The 20,292-nt window shown below is 46.3% G+C and overlaps 1 protein-coding gene across 2 annotated transcripts in view; it reads left to right on the forward strand.

Annotated features, from left to right (window-relative positions):
- Positions 1 to 698: 698 nt before the first annotated feature.
- TBX15 (T-box transcription factor 15) overlaps positions 699 to 20,292 on the forward strand; it is a 106,129-nt gene continuing 86,535 nt past the window's right edge. Inside the window, exon 1 of one of the 2 annotated variants that reach the window (XM_023222773.2) lies at positions 699 to 1,202. Coding sequence is in view for 1 of the 2 variants with exons in the window: in XM_023222772.3 (XP_023078540.1) it covers positions 2,750 to 2,954 (205 nt within the window). In the remaining variant the exon portion in view is untranslated. Of the gene's footprint in view, positions 1,203 to 2,205; positions 2,955 to 20,292 lie in introns of those variants that run through there. The other variant, XM_023222772.3, reaches the window with a different exon arrangement.

Below are 20,292 nucleotides of genomic sequence, written 5' to 3' on the forward strand. Positions count from 1 at the left end.
GGTCTCAGGGAGGGTGAGGCCTATGGTGTACCAGCTTCTCAGTCCAAACCAGGCCTGTGAGAGACTGTGAAAGGAAAAAGGCTGCCAGAGAGAGATGGGAAATACCGGCGATGGGGAGGAGAAAAGAGCTGGGAAAGTCTAGAGGGCGGCCCTATTGCTACCCCACCAAGCTTGGTAGCTGCAGGCTCCAGCCGCAGGCGGAAAACGCCGGGCGACACCAGAGTTGGGAGCTAAGAGAGAAGCTCCAGCCGTTGGGGAAGGAAACTGAGGGTTCCGGGCTGCCTTGTCTCCAGCTTCTCTGCTGAAGCCCGGTAGCAGTGAATGCACCCTGACTTTCAGCGACGACTCCTGGAAGCAACGCCAAATGGTGACTAGAGTGGGAGATCCTGCGCCTCTCCATCCGGGCTCCCGAAGTCCTCTGGGCAGAGCGGCAGGAGATGGGGACCGGTACCCTGCTTCCAGCTTCCTAGCCTAGAGTGCATGTTCGTGCTCCCTGGGGACCTCCAAGCCTGAGACACAGGCTCCGGGGAGGTCAGGTTTGGCTGAATCACACTCATCCGGTGACTTTTCCATTGTTCTTTTTGCATTCACTGGGATGCTAGCTTCCCGACATCCTGGTTGGATCCTAATTTGAGGCGGGGGCGAAGGTGGGGGGCAAAAGTAGCCTCTTGTCCAAAGAGGCCCAAGATGCATTCACAACACTGTGGTTGCCTTCAGCACCGGAGCACTTCCAACTGTAATAATAAAGACTAGATTTCCCTGGGTCCCTCCGCAGGCCGGCAGAGAATTCGGCGTTTCAGAGGCCTGACAAGTCATCTTTTTTTGCCGCAAGGTGGGAGAGCTGATTCTCCCGGGCCTCGCGAAAACAACAACAAAATATCTTAACAGGCTGTAGGCCCCCTAACCTAAACTTTCAGGTTTGGAGACTTCTCAGGGCCTGGCTGTCGTCACGACTGGACTGCTTGGCCTCTCAGTCTGTCCCCCGCCCCCGGGACCCAGCTCTTTCCGGCTTCTTTGCAAAAGGATAGAACCGTCTGGACCAGGGCGCTAGGACTGGAAGATCGGGCTGTGTCTAGGCCTCTGTCCGCGAAATCTGAGACGTTTTTCCAGCTTGGCTAGGACCGACTTCGCCGCGGGTTTGAGCTTTCTCTGCACTCGGGGGTCTCCTGCCGTCCTCGACCAGTGGCGTAACTTGGGAAGGGGTGTGGGAATTAAGAATGGCCAGGAGCGTTGGATTTTAAATTCCTTAGAAATCTATATTGAATGCAGTCCTTAGAGATTGAAAAAGGCGGGGAAGGCCAGCGGGGAGATCAGTTGGCCCGGAAAGCCAGGCTCTTGAGGTAACGGGATTTGCAGGGAATTTTGAAAAAGCTCCTTCTCTTCTGTTAAAGTTCCTAGTTGCTCTCGCCTGGCACATCTCCATAGGTTCTCCGGAACAAGAGCCCGGAATAGGCGAAGCTCAGCACAGCGTTCGGGCCGTAGGGAAAGAGTATTTATTTGCAGCGTGCGGGGCCCAGCTGGAATACGCCTGAGGAGCTCGCCCTAAACCCTGTGCTCTGCCGCCCGCTCCTTGCTCTCAAGGCGCCTGTGTCTCCTTCCCCACCAGGTAGAGCTGGAAGGAGGATGCGGTCTTTGAATTTTCAGTTACAAGACCCTGGTTAGTAACAGAGCTTTTTGTTTGTTTGTTTCCTTTTGCCTTACCCAGATTTGCTTAGAAAACGTTCAATAGGAACATTAAAAACCTGTGTGGCGAAATCCAGGAGGAACCAGCATATTCTAAAGCACCTGGGGCTGATGCGAGATTATCAGAATCGTTTTCTGGCGTTTTGGACAGGTTAACATTTTACCAGAGTTCCCAAATTCCAGATCTGCAACTAAAGTGACTCTGGGCTTGCAGCGTCTATGAGACCCAGCAGATCTGGAAGAAAAACGTATGGATTTGGGATTTGCAGGAGTTTGTAAAGGCGCAGATCAGACCTGGACTTTCAACCGTCCTACCTCCCTCTTGGAGTAACCCATGGGGAAACCGGGAAGCCAGGGGTTAAAGTCGGCCCAGAAGCATCCAGGGGACGACTGGGGCGCCGCCTTGGCCCGGGCCTCAGTCTCTCCTTTCCTCTCATTGGTTCGCGCTCTCGGGGTTTCTCTTGTTCCCTCCTCGCTATTGGTTGGGGGCTGGCTTTTTTCCCCCTCAGTCTTTTTCTTCCTCCCCCTCCCTCTCCCTCACCCCTCGGACAGGAGCGCACCGCCTGCCCCCTGTTCCTCGGGAAGGGAGGAATTTAGCAGAAAAAAAAGTTTCCCAGAAGTTTGGATCAGAGGGAGGACGGGAAGGCAGAGAGGAAGAGAGAGAGAGGGAGGAGAGAAAAAGAGAGGGAGGGGATAGAGAGAGAGGAGAGAGAGAGAGAGAATAATAATAATAACAAAAACAAGATGAAGTTCAGTGGATACAGCCTGTGAGCGCCTGCCCGGGTGGGTGGGAAGCAGGACTCGGGCGCTCATGCAGCGAGCGGGCGGCGCTCGGGGCGCTAGTTCCTAGCAGCTGGGCCAGCGTAGGGGCGCAGGTCCGATCCGGCAGCGGAGGGCGGAGGAGGACGCAGGGGGAGGGTGCAGAGACCCGTGAGCCGCAGCCTCAGCCTCGTCCGCCGCGCCTCTGCCTCTCCCGGGCCGGGCCCGGTGGGCGCTCCGAGCTTCAGGGCGCCGGCTGCTCCCTCGGTAACGGGGACGAGCGGAGGCAGGGGTGTGGGCGGCTAAAATGAGTGAAAGGAGAAGATCTGCAGTCGCCCTGAGCTCGCGAGCACATGCCTTCTCCGTTGAAGCCTTGATCGGCTCAAATAAAAAACGGAAACTGCGAGACTGGGAGGAGAAGGGGCTGGACCTGTCCATGGAGGCGCTGAGCCCCGCGGGCCCACTCGGAGACACGGAGGACGCGGCGGCACACGGCCTGGAGCCTCACCCGGGTGAGTGCGTCGCAGCCGACCGCGGGAGGCGGGCGGAGAGGGGACGCCGAAGGGCCAGTCGCCAGCCGCCGATGAGGAGCTAGGCCCTGCCGTTGACGCCCTGCCGTGACCCAACATAGGTTTCTTTTTCTTCGCGCAAATGCCCTGAGCCTCCATAAATTTACCGGAACCAATTTTGGGGGCTGAACTGAACCTTGCATTTTGGTCGCCAACCTAAGCAAGGAGTCCTCTTTGTTTGCATTTCCTTCTTTTGGGAGCAGAGCGCAGCTTTCTGGGTGTCAGTGGGTGAAGGGGCTGCCGGTCCCTGGGATTGGGAGGGGCGCGGGCCGAAGGCAGCGGAGGGAGCCGAGATCTGAGACTAGGATTTGAGAACTCGGGAGGACTGGCACGGCGTTCTTCAATCCAATACCTCAGTCTCGGGGAATGACCAGTTTGTCTCATTTAGCTTTCAACCTCGTCCTTGCCCTTCTCCCACTAACTTTTCGATGGTGGAACATAATTATATTTCTACTCCTTTGGCGTTTACGGAAACAAGAATGGGTATTAGACCCCCTACTCCCTGGGTCACTCTTCAGGGCCCACATCTCTGTGTATTTAGGGTGTGGGTACGATTGATTTGTGTCTCAGATCCTACAGTAACCCATGTATATTATGTGCACGGAACATGTAAAAACCAGGGCGGATGTCATGTCTGTATTTTAACAGAACCCTAGGAGGGGAGAAGCCAACTTTAACATTTTGTATCAAGTGCCAAGATTTCAACTGTGCAAAAACAGCCCGCGGGAACAGCTGTTGTCGGAAGAATCTTGAGTGTGCGCGCGCACGCACACACACACACACAACGCTCGCAACTTGGTTTAGCGGTTTCAGAAGCTTTCCAGCTCGGACTTCTAAAACCGTACTGGAAGGTGCTCCTGCTGAACAGCCAGAGCTGGGGAGTAGACCCCGCTTCGCACGCTGGCAAGCCTGGGGAGGGGGCAGCGGCCTGCACTGGGATAGAGACGGCCTGGGGCTCAGGAAATTGGGGATCCCAACCGCAAAGCTGTCCAACTCACAGGAGGGACAGCTGTCGCTTACATTTTCTCTTTAGGCAGTGACAGTTCAATTTCCATGCTCCTGAGGCTAATAATAATGCGATTAGCGGGTGACCTGCAGAGATAGAGTTTTATGAATTCTCCGTGTTTTTGTGGCCCGTTACGGTATTTGAGTTTAGTGCTGGGGAATTATTTTTATTAGTCGATGAAAAGAAAATTAAAAGGAGATTTATTTCGACCGTCCAAGCCTTTGCCTGTATTTGAATGCAAGTGCTTGTCCACGCGGACCCCTGTGTGGGCATTCCAGAAAGGGACCCAGGGCTAATGTGTGTTTCCCTTCCCTGGCCAGACCCTATTTCCTCACCTCATTTATCTATTGTCAAAATCTCGCGTGGGCCTTCATACAGTTAGAAGTTCTTGCAGGGGTTATGACACCTTAGAATTTGTAAGTTTCTTTTATTTTCCTCACGACGGAAAAAACAGAAGTTGTTCAGCTGCGCGTGGCAGACGTCCTGTCCCAGGAAGTTTTCTCTTGGGAGGCCGCAGTTCGCAGGGAGCCCGTCTAGGGCCTTATGTTCAAAGGGGGTAATGGGGTCATAATTAGAGACTCAGATCAGAGTTTGCTCTTTCTGCCGTTCTCCTCAGCCTGAGCTCCATTCAGGAGGCGGAAGAGAGGAAAGTTAGGGAATGAGGCAAAAAGAGACCATTCCAGAGCATGAACGTGGGGAGCTAAGCTCCCGAGTTCTATTTACTCTCTCCCGCGGGATGGGGGTGGGGTGGAAGATCTAACAGAACTAACTTTATGTAACAGAGTTCGGGTGGTCATTTCCCATTACGTTATCTTTTTTTTTTTTTTTTTTTTAAAGAAAAAGATGGGTATTTGGATTACAGAAAACGAAATATACTTGTGAGGCAAGGGTCTAGGAGGAAGAAGCTGAAAGCCCAGCACTCTCTGGCTTTCTGCAGAGCTGGGCTACAGGCCGGGCCTAGCCTTTTAGTGGGCCAGGGGAAGCCTTAAGTTGGAGCCCCCGCAATGGCTAAGACTTTGTTAACGATTTGCTGATAGGATGAGAAAAGATCTTTTAGTAAAAAGGGGGCCTTGGCCTGGAGACGCAGTGGTCCAGGGAGCAGAAGAGGTGGCGCTGTGGGCTCCAGACTCAGGCAGTAGCGAAAGGCGCGACCGCGGCTGGGATTCTTTTTAGGCCTTTATTTTGCTGTAATGTAGCACCCTAACGAACACACACAGGGACACATTTAAAGATCTGTGTATGGAGAAGTAGCGCAGGCGACCCTATTGTGCCCAGGGCAGCGTCTCTTCCCGGGTAAGCATCATTATGTTTCAACTCTCTTCTCCTTCTTAGGGCCAAGAAGCCGCTGTGTGGCTCTCCCGCCCTAGGCCGATAACAAACCCGGAATAGGAAAAGAACAAAAAATTGTTTGGGGGGAAGAATTAAACACTCACACACACGCACACGTTCATGCCTAGAGTATTCTCACCATCTCTCATGACACGGTTTTTTAGTCCGCTCTGCCGGAGCCTCAAAATTCCGCGATCTTTAGACAACCCTAGGGTCAGATTTTAATGTTTAACTTTCATTTAAAACGCGGCCTTTTCATTCAAAAACGCAGCCTTTTGCTTTCTCACAGCCCATTTTTCTTTCCGCGTCTGGACAGAATTGGCTTTAGTTGGCGCCCAAGCACCCGCAGCCTGGGGCACCAACCTGCAGCAACGCGGGATTCGTCCGGCCTGCGCGTTGTAGGCACTCACTCCACGGAGGAAACTACACATTTCGAAAGTGTTTCAAAAATTCCACCGAGCCTGGTGGCCCCGAAAAACCCCAAGGCCCGCTAGACTTTGGAGAAGGGTCTGTGAGGTACCTTCACTGTCATACCTACGCCGGCACTCGTCTTTTGGAGAAGCCGCTAGGAGTGCCTCAAGACCAGCCTCGGAGGAGCCTGGCTCTGGAGCCTGCTCGTCCCCGCCCTCTCCCAGAGCAACAGAGGAACTTTAGGGCTAGGATCGGCTGGAACAGCTGCTCTGGCTGAGGCCTTGCAAGTATGTTTCAGGCGCTCGGCGGCGCCATCTGCGCTCGGACCTCAGCCCCGGCTCCACCCAGAGTCTTCAGCTAGGGCTTGGGCCTTTCCCGCCAAAATCTGCCGAGTGCGGCCGAAGCCGGGTCTCCCGCGGAGCGAAATAATTCAAACCTTCTGTGGAGGGATTTCCTCCTCCAGAGACTTCTGGCCGGGCCACGCAGCCGCTGCGCTCCAGAGGCCTGGGGAGGTGGTGGCGCGCGCGGGTGGGCACCTAGACAGGCACACCCACGTGCACACGTGGCAGGTCTCGCATTCTCCAACGCACCTGACAGCTCAACTCCTAGTGAAATGAGACAGGAAAAGCCCGTGCAGTAAGCGCTGCCGCCCCAGGGCACTTTTTTCTTTGCAGTTATCTAGATCAAGTGGTCACATGAATTAATCTGCCAGTTTATGGTTTGTTTGCTCAAAATAAAACTCGGAGATTTTAATTCTGACATCACCTCTCTACCCACCTCCAACTCCCAATAGGGAAACAGGGTGAACACGGAGGAAGTGACTCTTCACTGACGTTTAAGTAACAAATAAAAAGGGATGAGTTCAAGCCAGCGGGGGAGAATGTGTTTGTGTTTGCGCGGGGCAAGCGCCAGCCAGGGCACAGGCCGGAGCTCGGACCGCAGGGACAGGGTGTTCCGCGAACGCGTAGAGTGAGATGCCGGAGGGTCTGCTGGGGTAGAGTCCAGGGATAAGGAACCTTGGTTCGACTCTGCTGTGCACGCCCCTGCACTGGTGCTGGCCTGGAGGTTGGTGGCTTCGAGGAGTCAAGGGTGAGGCCTGGTGGACCTACGCAAGGCACTCGCTTGTCAGGTTAAAACGGTCTTCCGCGGAGGTCACCCTTTTGGTAAGTGACCTTGTGTGAAGGGAAGCGAGAGGGAGATAAGGCCCGAGTTTGTCATGGGCCAGTGAGGATTATTGTTCGCTGACAGGATGACCGCCAAGGGCCTTTTTCTGCGCACTGATCTGATCTTACTAAATTAGAAGCCCTTTGGGTGCGCCGGGCTGGGTTCCCGGGCAGCTGAGATGGTTATGAAGACATTCTAGGTAAAACTCTGGCTCCTGCGCGGTGGCACAAGACAAACCAGTAGGCAAAAGGAAGTAATTGTAACCTGTTCCCACCCAAAGAAATGACCACGGCAAATTGCACGAGGACAATGGGAAGTTCAGAGAATGGGAAAACCCAGATGCAGAGTTTGGACTGCGATGGGGAGGAAGGTAAAATGGGCTGTGGTTTGCATTTCCAAAGACCCCTTTCCACCCTAGCTTCCCGCGCTTCAGAAGCCAGTAATGATAGACCCAGGGATCACAAGCGGGTGTGCGGGTCTCTCCCTTTGCTGCCACGAAGTGCAGGGCGATCCCTCACCCACCTCTGGCGTCCACCTCTGCACCTCAGAGACCCGCTGGGGAAGCACAAACCTCATGGGCAGCGAAGGCTTTCCAGGCAACTTCACACACAGTCTACGGGCGCTGCAATTCTGAATTCAGATCTTCTACTCCCAACTCAACGTTATTTCTTACTGAGCACTATATTTGGGCTCTGAGCTTGCCACTTTGGGTGTCTTGATTTGTATAGGTGAAATTCCCAGAAAGAAAGTTTCATGGGGGCAACCTTCATGCAGGGAGGAAGGGAGAATTAAATTTCTTAAACAGGAATTCAGACTGAAATGATGGTGACACAAATTGTCTGACATTTTTCTGACACCTCCCATACCAATGACTTCAAATGGTATACAAATCTTTTAATTATGAAAGAAAATTTGTTTAAAATAGCTTTTAATATAGACAGCATGTGAGAAGTGAGTGAAGAATGGCATGCAACGCCTAAACTGGGGACCAAAACTAAAAATACTGGGTATTGTGGTTTGTGTTCTCCATTTATCTGTATACTGTTCTTCATGAGTGTAAACATGGAAACGAGTCCCTCGTCATTAACGCTCATATTAGGCCACAAGGAGAAAGGGACAAATACATTTTGGCTTAGAAGGCCTAAACATTTTGTTCATCCAATCCTCTCTTAGGGCACTCAATGCTATTGTTGAGTGAAATATTTCAGGTCCATCACAATCGTTCTATTGCCAAAAAAAATTACAAGATGAGAGGACCGCTTTGAGATCCTGATTATAGACTCTGGTAGAACTTTATTTCTCACACCCAAGAGAAAAACAATTACCTCTTAAATCTGTGAATTCCTTCTCAGGGTGTCTATAGTTTTTTGTTTGTTTGTTTTTTGTTTTTTAAAGCAAGGCCAAACTGCAAATTCCATAGGGATAAAGGGCAGATTGCCATGCTATATACCTTTCTCCTTTCTGGAAACAGGACTCCATTCGATTATTATTCTGGGAGCGTAGCTGGTTATTGCTTTCATACTCTCAAAAGATAAAGTTGTTGAATAGGAGAAAATATTTAAATGATTTTCCCATCTGAGCTTTATGTTTTGACCTTTTGAGATACTTTTCACAAAAGGGAAAACTAAGGAACTGGTGGAATGTGGAATCTCTTTTCCTTACTCTTTCTCATCACGTAGTTTATTTTTGCTTTGCTTTTCCTGGTTTCTAGTAAGTCTGGAATTTTATATGTGCATGACTGAGATACTCAGGGGTCTGCACTGGGAACAGCAATTAGCAAATTTATAAATTAGGGTCCTGTTTACACTTCTTGGGGGAAGGATAATCATTAGTTAATTTAAGTGAGGCCCTTGCTCTAAGTGTTGGAGGTGGAAAATGTGATTTGGTAGGGAGGACCCGCTGGGAAATGGGAAAAGGGGAATTCAAGCAACTGGTGAGGACCAATCAACATTTCTTCAGTGCCATTAATGGCTTCAATTTCAGGCACGATATCTTGCTGACTGCACAACTGGTGAGGAGCTTTTGATACCAGAAGTGAAAACAGGCCTTGCAAATGACTACTTTTCATTTTATACTTTAAATATTAGCTAGTGTTTTATATATTTTATAGATAAGTGTATAAAACACATGTTCACAAATGTATGTACTTATACACAAACGTATGTGTGTGAACACCATAATATCACCAGAACACTATATCTGCATCAAAATATCAGTTCTGAATTGGATGTAGATAAAATTTGGGACAAGAAACTGCCATTGTGTGTGTGTGTGTGGCCAGTTTAACAAATTGGGAATGTATAAAATTTGGGAGGCCAAAAGTTTTGTCACCCCTAGGTATCATGGGACGATTCTAAAGCATCCCAGTTTTGAAACTTCCAGGTAATGGGCATTGTCATTTAACTTGTAAATAAACTGATGACTGTGACCAAAGTCAGAAGTACCAGTCAAGGCCCGGCAAGGTGGCTCATGCCTGTAATCCCAGCATTTCGGGAGGCCAAGGCGGGTGGATTACGAGGTCAGGAGTTCAAGACCAGCCTGGCCATGATGGTGAAACCCTGTTTCTACTAAAAATACAAATATTAGCTGGGTGTGGTGGTGGGGGCCTGTAATCCCAGCTTTTCGGGAGGCTGAGGCAGGAGAATCGCTTGAACCAGGATGCCGAGGTTGCAATGAGCCGAGATCGTGCCACTGCACTCCAGCCTGGGCGACAAAGCAAGACTCTGTCTCAAAAAAGAAGGAAAATAAAAAAGTAGCAGTCAAAATACCAGATATTGAGACTGTACAGATGCTATTTAAAAGAACAGGGAGAGTGGAATTTTTCTAACTAAATTTAATTTTGTAATTTGTATTAATTTTGGATGGGCAGAATGGTGCTTTTTATTCTAAAAAGTGGTTTCATGTTCTTCCATGTAGAAAGCAAACGGAATAACTAAGAAATCTTAGTAATAAAAATGGCTTATGGAAATAACTAGAGAAACATCGTGATTTGGGGAAATTAAGAACATAAGGAATGTATGTAAAAGTGTCCTCTTATTGTCTTCTTATATTTTCTACAATATAGTTGCCAAGGCTCAAATGAGCTGACAGTTTCTAAAATGTTGCCATACACTTTAGAGGATTAAAAAACAAAAACACAAAGCACCCACTACAGATGACGAGTAGAGTTCCCTTGGAAAGGGAACTTTAGAGAGGTATTTATTATAGACCTAGCTCGGAGCCTTGGAGTTTTTTTAGCTCCTAGTTCTCAACAGGATGAACTGATTTTCCTAATCCCCTCACCGCTGCGTTCTCTTTTACTGTCCCACACCCGGGGACGTGTAGTTTAAGCTCCGGAAAAGGGTCCGGGAAGCAGTTAACCCCCTTACTTGCCACTCACTTCCCCTCCCCCAATTTTCCTCCACGCACGATGAAAACGTCCAGTTCTTCCCCCTCTCCAAGAATTTCAGATTCCGTTTCGCCCCAGAAGGAACTGGGATTGCATCTCTTTCCGTCAACCCATCTCTGGGAAAACAGAGCAGTTTAGGTGACCTTCACAAGTCAGAATTGGGCCATGGCCGCGTCTGCCCGTCCTCGGCCCCTCAGCCGGGCCTTGGAGGCGCCGCGGGGCGGGAACGGCGGCCAGGTCAGGCGCGGCTGGGCTGCACCGCCTCAGTGTGCCGGCCCGAGTTTCTGTTCTCGCGCCCGGGGCTCTGCGCTGGCCCAGCCGCCTCGCCTCGCCTCGCCTCGCCGCGCCGCGTGCGCCCGGGGTTGTCGCGGGGCCTTGGAAACCCGGGACCCGAAACCCTGAGGGATGGCCACTGTTCTTAGCTCTATTTCTCTATCCTGGAGAAATGTGGGGACCCTGGGCTAACCAGGAAGGTCCTGGCGAAAGACACCCCCCTCACAAACAAAACAAAACAAAACAAAACAAAAACAAATCGGGAACCTGCCAACAGCAAATCAGAAATGCAAATGGAACCCAAGGGTCTTACACCTCACGCCCTGAGGGGAGTTCGAGCTTTTGCTTTCATCAGGCAGAACAAATTTCCGAGGAATCAAACTGACTTCAAACATTAGCAATTAGAAACCAAGAATCCGCTGACTTGAAGAACTTTAAATCCCTAACCATTTCCAAAGGGGTAAATCTAGGGTCAGTATATATCGTAGCTCGTCTGTTGAAAAGGAAAGTCATCCTGTGAGATAGTGACGTGGAGGATCCCTGGGTGCCTAAGAAACAGGGATGCTCACGCCCAGAAAGCGGGCATTGCCCACCGAGACAAAGAAAATCAAATGATTGTCCTTCACGCTGCTCTTGGGGATTAAAAAACGATGAACTCATTCTTTTATTTAAAAAAAGAAAAAGAAAAAGAAACCAACCAAGTGTAAAAGCAGAGTGAGAAGTGACTACTAGTAGCTGAAGTAACTGCGTTCTTTTAAGAAGCCCGCGGGAATGGCTTCCCTTTGAAGCGAAGTCCTGTCCCGATGCATCCTTGCTCCAAAGCTTTAATCTCTCCAGGATACAGGGCTCAGAATTGTAAACCTAGGGGCTAGGTACCTTGGGTGTTTTAGTGCTTCCACTCTTGCTCCTGAAAAATAAATAACTGAATTTCACAGTGGGAAGGGGCAAACATTTGAGCCAACAAGTGATTGTGAACACAGCAGTGCCTTCCCTGGGTTCAGAAAAGTTTTCTCAATTTAGAAACTTAATGATTTGATTTTTTTTTTTTTTTTTGGCATCAAAGGGTGGAGGGGCTATACCTATGCGCTATTTAGAAAGAAGGATTTAGTTAGAAAATTATAGGTATAAACAAACTTACAGAGAAATACTGAATTGTAAACTATATCAGAAACTTTACTTACTTATGTGGATATGTATGTCTTCACTTTCCTGCAAAGCTTTAAACACAGACCCTCATGTTCTGTATTATATCCATATTTTTATGGTAGAAAGAGGGCTGGAGGAGCTTAAGTTAGGAGTCCTAGATTCTAGTGCTAGTTTTGCAATTGATGTTGGAACCAGGGATATTTGATTAAAAACCAGACATATTAATGTTGAAAAAAAGTTTTAAAATTGTTTTATAGCCACTGATGAGGCCTCAGTGCCTCATTTGTGAAATGAGGGAGATGAGGCTCAAATGACATGTGAGGCCCCTTTAGCTACAAGATTCTGTGATCCTAACTTTGGTTTTGTTTTTTGAAATATTAACATTTTCTCCTAAAGTACTTTGGCCATCACTTGACCCATCCTTACTTTGTTGGAACGAAGGAGTTTTACTGCAGTTGTAGAAATTAACAGCAATAGCAACACAAGGCCAAAAAATTAAAAAAGAGAGATTTTTAGAGCTAGAATTAAAAGCTATGGTAAAGTTTTTGAAAAAGTTTTTATATTAATATCACATGTTCAGAAGTCCTGGATCAGTGATTTCCAGTCCTTGTGTATGATGTAACCTATTGTTGCTCGTGTGAACGCTGTTGAAAGGGTTCTACGGCATTAGCGAATTTAAAGGAAATGTAAGTTATTTATGCTTTGAACATTTTCTGTGCCATTCCCAGAAATAACTGGAAAAACTCTGGATTTGAAAATGAGGGTCGAAAAAAGTAACTTCATCACTGCTGAGTTGAATTGGTGGGCTAATAAAAATCAGTTGCCCCCTCATTACTATTTGAGCCTGATGGAAAGCACTAGCAACTATTTTCCATGTCTAGTCTGCTAAGCTGAGATCTTGATCTGGCAGAGATGTGAGAATGCTAAAAGGATGACTTAGTAACAGGCAAAACGCTTGTCAACAAGATAGATCAGAGGACAGCTTAGCATTCAAGGCCTCTATTCATAGCTGCTGAACTTGAGGGCAGGGTCAGATGCAAAACTGTGCCCAGCACACACCTAGGAGGGTTTCTTGTGTTTCTATCTGTAGGGCTTTATTTCCTTACAGACTTCTGCAGGTGGGTTCAAACTCCAGTGATGGCTCCTCACCCTCATCTGATGTCTGCATTCTGTGCAGCCCGTGTAGGCCAACGACCTTTTCCTCATTGTTTTTGTATCCCCAGAACCTAGGACAAATGGCTGTTACATAGGAAGCACTTAATAAATAATAAAACTGTAATAATGATAACATGATAAGAACAATGATAACAAACAGCAACATTTATTAAATAGGCACTCTGTGCCAGCCCCTGTGCTATGTATATGTGCATATATATGTGTATATAACAATTATATGTATATCAAATCTTATTATCATTTCTACTTGGTGCAATGAATGAATGAATTATACAGTGTAGTGGTTAAAAGCTCAGATTCTTAGGGTCAGACTGCATGTGTCTGAGCCCTGGTTTTAATGCTTGCTAGTTGTATGACTTTGGGCAAGTTAGTTAATCACCCTCAACCCTAGTTTCTGCGTCTATGAAATTGGAATGATAAATGTGTTCACTAAAGGATTACTTGAGAATTACATGGGATGGTTCACATACAGGAACACAAGATTTAGCATAGTGCCTATTATTCCTATCAATTGAATTGACAGCGATTACTCAACTAGTGAGCAGCTTGGATAAGAAATTGTTGCAAATTGTAATCTATAGCAGCCATTGCCCCTCTCCCCCATTCTTTTGCTTTAAATGGAATGTTTGGGACTTGAAGTGGAATCCCTACTTTGTTTATAGCCTATGGCTAGAAACAGCACAGAATTTGAGTACCTGTGGCTAATAAAGACGAAAGGAATTTTGACAGCTGTTGCTATTGAAGGTTCCAGTGAGGCAAAATGCCAACCTGAGTGAGCATCTGGGGATGGGGTGGTGAGTAGCTGACTGGCATAGAGTAGGAAGAGGGGGTGAGCAGAAGCGGGCTGAGGAGACTCAGCTTTACCAACTTCCCTAGGAACTCTGCTCTGAGAAGACAGGAGGGCCTTTCTGAATGCAGGGAAGTGGAATAACACAAGCATGTTTCTCTTTGGTTAGCTTTTGATATTTCTTCCCAAAGCTCAGAAATCCCTAAAAAACCAGACTTTACCTGATAGGAAATAGGAGGATTCATTCTTTGTTTGCAAAGCCATATTCCAATGTACCCCCCGATTCTGAGAAAAAATGAGCCAGTTGCACCAGTTAGTTGAAGCTGCAGTAAAGGATTAGTAGGTGTTGCTTGGCTGAATTAAAACAACAACAACACAACAACAGCAACAACAACAAAAAGAATAAAAGAAGAAAGAGACTAAATTATAAGAAAACCTATAACTGAGCTGAATGTCGGGTAAGAGGAAATTGGGAAGTCTTTTTTTAGAGAAACAACAGAAACCTCAGCTCTGATTTGCCCAGTTTAGGACTGGACAACCTACGTTTGGCAGCCCTGGTTTGCCCAGTTTTCTTCCTTCTGTAAAACAGAAGCCTGGATTTGATAATTTACTAATTTTTTAAACATTTTTGTTTCACCCTAGACTTTGTTTATATTATTTCCTGGCAACAGAGGGAGAAGGCGGCTTCCCTAGGAAAGAGGAAGAGAAGAGATCCTCTCCTCAGTCTCCTTCAAGAAGCAGCCCAGGGCCCTTAAGAAGAAGTGCTGAGATCCTTGACCATCCAGAGGAAAAGGGAGCTCCTCTTTCCTTCTGGAATCCAGGTCTCAGTATTCAAATTAGACTCTGTCCTATGTTTTATCTCCAAGACAGATGTTCCTATACTTCTCCAATTTTCTAAGCATTATCTTTGCTCAGTGTCCACAACTCTAACAAGCAGTAGCTTTCATGAATTGAGAGCACACTCTGTACCAGGTACTGTGTGGATGGTTTTATTCACATTCTCTCACTGCATCTACCCAATAGGTCTCGAGGAAGGTAATTCTCCATTTTACAAATGAGGAAATTAAGGCTCAACAGATTAAATAGCTCACCCACCGTTGCACAGTTCCAGTATACTTTAAGTGACCCAGCCAGAATTTAAACTCAGCCCTGTGTGGCTCCAGAGTAATATCCTTAACCACTAGATTATATTGCCTGTCCTGTAGATGACTCTTAAGAGCTCTAGGGAGAATATTGAACCTTTGTAGGTGGAAATTTATGTTTGCTGCTCACATTGTCACTAAAACAGAAATTGTTAAATTGTGAATGAGAGAAAGGTTATTTATAGTTTCCAGGTCTTTCCTTCCTTGCTTGTCATTATTAGTTCCTCTGCTCCTAAGGTGACTTTTCCATACCTGCTAGTAGAGGTCTCTTTGTGGCAGTGATATAGGGTTGATTTTGTGGCAGTAATATAGGGTTGATTTTCTAAGCCGTGGTCTTTGGAATGGCGCACGTGCAGCCCTCCCAACATGACCTGCATTTCTTTGACTTTAATGCACAAAAATCTCAGTGTCTGAAGTATAGTGATTACATATTGAATTTTATCTAAAACCTCTCCATCCTAAATCTCCTCATGCAGTGAAATTTGGGGGAAACTTTAACTGTTCTGTTTTACCCATTCCCTTCTCCATTCACAACGGGATGGATGGAATCTTATTGGTAATTGATTCAAAATGGAACAGCTTAGAAACATATCAGTTGCAATGATGGGCAATTCGTGCATTTCTAAGTACTGTTGATTTTTTTTCAAACTCAGTAATCACAGCTGAAATCCCTTTGCCATGGATTGAATTTACAAAGGAAGAGATTCTGATTTCCACAGTGGCTTCTTTTTAATGCCTTAGGATTAGGAAACTGCCTTGAGGACCCACGGCAAGTACACCCGCTGTTAGGGTAGAGGTTTTAACTTTAACCTCTGAGTGACTGCTCTGATTCATTTATTTTGTAACAGCTCTATTTAGAGTAGCCTTGTTTGGTATGGTACTCAGCTATTTGCAGAAGTTTCTCATCTCAACGAAGACTTACACCCTGTGCTCCATTACTCTTCTAATGCTGTAAGTGGATGAGATGCCAGCAGTGAGTTTCAGAGAACTCAACAACAGGTTTCATGCTTTTCTGGCGCACCTGTTCACTGTCTTTCCATCACTTTTTCTCCACTCCGAGTAACCTTCCTCTCTTAGGAAGTCTGATGTCTCCAACAGGGATTTGAAGAAAATCCAGCCCCCGCCCCTGTTTTGGTGCGTGGATTTTAGCATTAATGTGTTTCTTGGCTCTTTAGTTGTACAGTCTGTCATATTCCTGTCTGTTGTGCCCAGTGATTAAAAAAATGGCTTTTAGAAGCGAAAAAGAGAAAGATGTAAAATCCATCTCTGTTTTAAAGCTTTGCTTTCTCCTATTGCCAGCACCACTCTATGCAGGCAACTGATTGATGGGATTTGATACGCTCTTGCAGCAACAGAAGCATATGAATCTCTGGGTCCATTTCCTTTCCCAAGGAACCCATAGAGAGCCAAATTCTTGAAATATAGAGTGTGGCAGAGGATGAGATGAACACTGCAATCTTGGGTGATTTAGTGGATCTCATCCATAAGATCTATCACATTAGAAATGTAGATTCTGCAAGGTATGCAACTAGCCAGGCCTTGGTCATTTCATTTTCCCTGCAGTGTTCAGAGCACTAGTTGCATGACCAGCATTAATCCTGGGAACATTAGATCCCATCTGGTACAACTGTGCATTACCCAGATTAGACTGTGACAACACAGAGATTTAAGGCATCTCTGTGATATTCTGACTGGGTGGTAGGTACTGCAGAAGGTGCTTCCTAAAGACACAGGCCAATTTGATGGCTGTAGGGGTGAGCAGAGAGTAAGCCAAGCCTCAGCCAGTGTGTATGAGAGTGTGTGTGTGTATGTGTGTAGGGGAGCGTTGGGGGCGGTGCTGAGGGATGTTATGGAGAACTGGGTGTAACAGTTCCTTAGCCTGCGTGGGTGAATTGGTTCCGGATGTTAACATTTTTTCTTTGGGGATTGACTACATTCTTCTTTTTCTTTGCCTGTCTGTTTTCCTGCCCAAATTGTTAGGCTTCCACAGCTGTGTGGCTCATTGCTGGTCAGTGCTGAGAATGAAAAATCTGCTTTATTATAAGGGCAGTTTTTGGGCATGTATATGGGTTTAGACTTTTGAGGGATTTTTTATTCAGCACCTTTTCTGAATTCTGAGGGCTTTTTTTTTGTCCATCATCTTGTCAGCTGACTACTAACCCTGTAGTGTATTGGATGGCCTCTGTTGGGAGATGAGCGTGAGTGTGAGTATGAAAGCATGAAAGCAGACAGCCGTCATACACTAGAAGCAGAGAAAGCTTGTTGGTATGGGAAACTAAGACAGTAGATAAGAGGCCAAAGAAGTAGCACTGAACTGCAGGGAAGAGTCAGGGAGACCTGATTTGAGCAACTCTTCTGGCTGTGACTTTGAACACATGACCTGGGCACACTGTACCTCAGCTGTGTACGTGTCAAATGAGGGCAATAATATTGCTGCAGAGTTGTTGTGAGAATTAAGTGAGATAACAAATCTAAGGTGCTTGGCATAGTACCTGGTACATACATCATGTCAAATAACATTTATATCAAATTACCCTTTTCCATCTTAGAATATTCCTGTCATATTTGGTGCAAAATTAGGGAATGCTCAATATTATCATCTGTCTACCTTGCTCATAATTACACTTTTCATACATTGAGACAGCTCAGATACTCTTTAGTGTTTTTATGAGAAACCATTTGGCCGGGCGCGGTGGCTCACAACTGTAATCCCAGCACTTTGGGAGGCCAGGGCAGGTGGATCACCTCAGGGCAGGAGTTCAAGACCAGCCTGGCCAACATGGCGAAACCCCGTCTCTACTAAAAATACAAAAATTAGCTGGGTACGGTGGTGGGCACCCGTAATCCCAGCTACTTGGAAGGCTGAGGGCAGGAGAATCACTTGAACCTGGGAGGCAGAGGTTGCAATGAGCTGAGATTGCGCCACTGCACTCCAGCCTGGGTGACAAGAGACTCCATCTACAGAAAAAAAAAAAAAAAAGAAAAAGAAAAAAAAGAAAGAAAGAAAGAAAAGAAAGGAAAAGAAAGTATTTGGAGAGTGTTGGCACAAGATGGTCCCTGGTCCCAAACTACCAAACTACCCTCCTTGCCTACTTTCTACTGCTGCCCTAATCACAGCTCCTCTCCACACGGCTTTTTCTCCTCCTCCGTGCCATTATTGCTGCTGTCTGGAGCACTGTTCCTCCTGCTTTTTCCCATAAATTTCTTTCTAAAGAAAGTTTATTCTACTTTCAAGATCTATCTTGACACCAAATATGACAGGAATATTCTAAGATAGAAAAGGGCAATTTGATATAAATGTTAATTGACATGATGTATAAATCCAAACATGTAATGGCTTCAGAACATTACGTATGTCCATGCAGAGCTCATATGTTTTGATATACTGTAATGGAAGGAAGTTTTTGGATTCACCAATTTTACCTTTAACTTGGAGTTGGCTAAAGGGAGCGCTTCTTTTAGAGATGTCTTTTTGGTTTCCTCTCAAAATGGCGCCAGGGTGCTTCTGTGGTTTTGTGGTCACAGAAGAGCTCCAGTTAGCTTCTGCAACTCTCAAAGGTGTAGCTAAGATTGTACAAATACAAGGGTCCCCCTTTGGCCATCATTATCAGCTCCTCTTGGGAGGGGGTCTTCACCTGACTTGACCATTAATCAAGGCTCTTGTCCTGCCTTTATCATCATAGAATACCTGCTGGCTTTACACTATCAACAGGACAGTAATTTGGTTTTAACCTGTTATTTTCTTGGCAGGATGCACACTTGTTCGATTCCTTTTGCCCTATTAGATTGGCATTAACCTTTAGACTTTTGGGCAATTGATGCCTATATCCAAAGGGTTGTTGGCTTTGGCTGTCCCTCTTATTCTGTGGCCATCTTTGTGCACATGTAAATGCATATACACACTCAAACAATGGTTTTGGTTGATATTTTCTACATTTTAGAATTGGTCACAGATGAATGGATAAGTTAGAAGCCTGTAAAAACTAATATTTTGTACCTTTCTTATGACATCCAACATGTTTTTGCTTGAATTATAACTTTTTGGAAGAAATATTTATTTTACAAGCCCCAACTAGACTGGAAAACCCTGGAGAGCACTGTGTCTTACTCATCTTTGATTTCCTGTTGGCACTCAGTTAACATTCGTAAAACTGAATTGGTGGTTGTCAAACTTTAGTGATGGGTTTTGTGACCACTACAGCCACTTTACAGATGACTTGGCTTCAAGATGATCCTCGAGCCCAGCGTGAGATGCCTGCCAGTCACCTGTAGGTGTGACCTCGAACGTGTCAGTTGATCTCTCTATATTCTGGAATCTCTATAATAGGAATAAGAACCCTGGACTTAGAGAAGAAAGAAAGGGTATTTAACATTTTTGTAGATAGAAATTGTTGAATGCTCATGGAGTCTCTTTTGGAGCTTTTGCCTGATGAGGTGTTAGCATTTAGAAACATAATGAGTTTGTGGGAACCTCTCTGCCTCCTCTTTTCCTATTTGTTTCAGGATTGTGACCACAGCAGCCTCTGTTTTCTGCCCAGCAAGGGAGAAAAAGCAATAGAATAAAAGGCAATCTGAAAATATCTAGTGTTAAACAGAAGTGCAAAAATATCTCTAAATGAAAGACAGATTGTGCGTGTTTGCCTGAGAGAGCAGAATTGGGTTAAGCTGAAGCAGAATGACAGAAATTTTTCTGTCTTTCCCTTCCCAAGAGCAGTGGGGAATATGTGCATGAACTGACAGGAGATCCCAGCTTAGGACTCAGCTCCATGGTACCAGGGAAGGAAGATTGTCAGGAGAAGGAAGGAGGAAAACCCTCTCAAACACAAGGTAATCACTGAGCAAAATGTAGGGTTGAGAAGTTTAAGGCAGCTCTGTGAGGATGCATTAAAAAAACTGCATGGTCAAAAGAGTCAGCAGCAGAGATCCACAGAGTGCCAGGTGCTTTTTGGTTCTGTTGAATTACATGTAAAATCCTCAGTACTGTTTTGGTTCTGATGCAGATGGTCAAGGAGAAAAACAGCCTCACTTTGCTATTTCCTTTCTTCTTTTATGCCTTATGACCTGCCTTCCTGCTGTTGCTTGGAAAGAGATATTCTGACTACTATGCCAGTTGCTTTTCATGACTTGCAAGAGGGCTTCTCTTTAACCCAGATCTTGTTAACAATCCATTGGTTTAGAAGATAAAGGTCTCCTTGATTCAGTGTGAACTCTCAGCTAGTGTGCCCACAGTGGCACTGGACTGCTAAGGCTGACCCAGTGTTATTGTGGGTTCTGCAGGGGTGGTGGTTTCCAAGCCATTGTTATATTCTAAATCCTGCAAAGTGGAGACAGGCGTGGAGGGCCAGACTTACACAAGGAGGCCGTATTAGTCCATTCTCACACTGCTATAAAGAACTACCTGAGACTGGGTAATTGGTTAAGAAAAGGTGTTTAATTGACTCACAGTTCCACAGGCTGTA

The sequence above is a fragment of the Piliocolobus tephrosceles genome, chromosome 1, assembly GCF_002776525.5.
Source record: "Piliocolobus tephrosceles isolate RC106 chromosome 1, ASM277652v3, whole genome shotgun sequence".
Lineage (NCBI taxonomy): Eukaryota > Metazoa > Chordata > Mammalia > Primates > Cercopithecidae > Piliocolobus > Piliocolobus tephrosceles.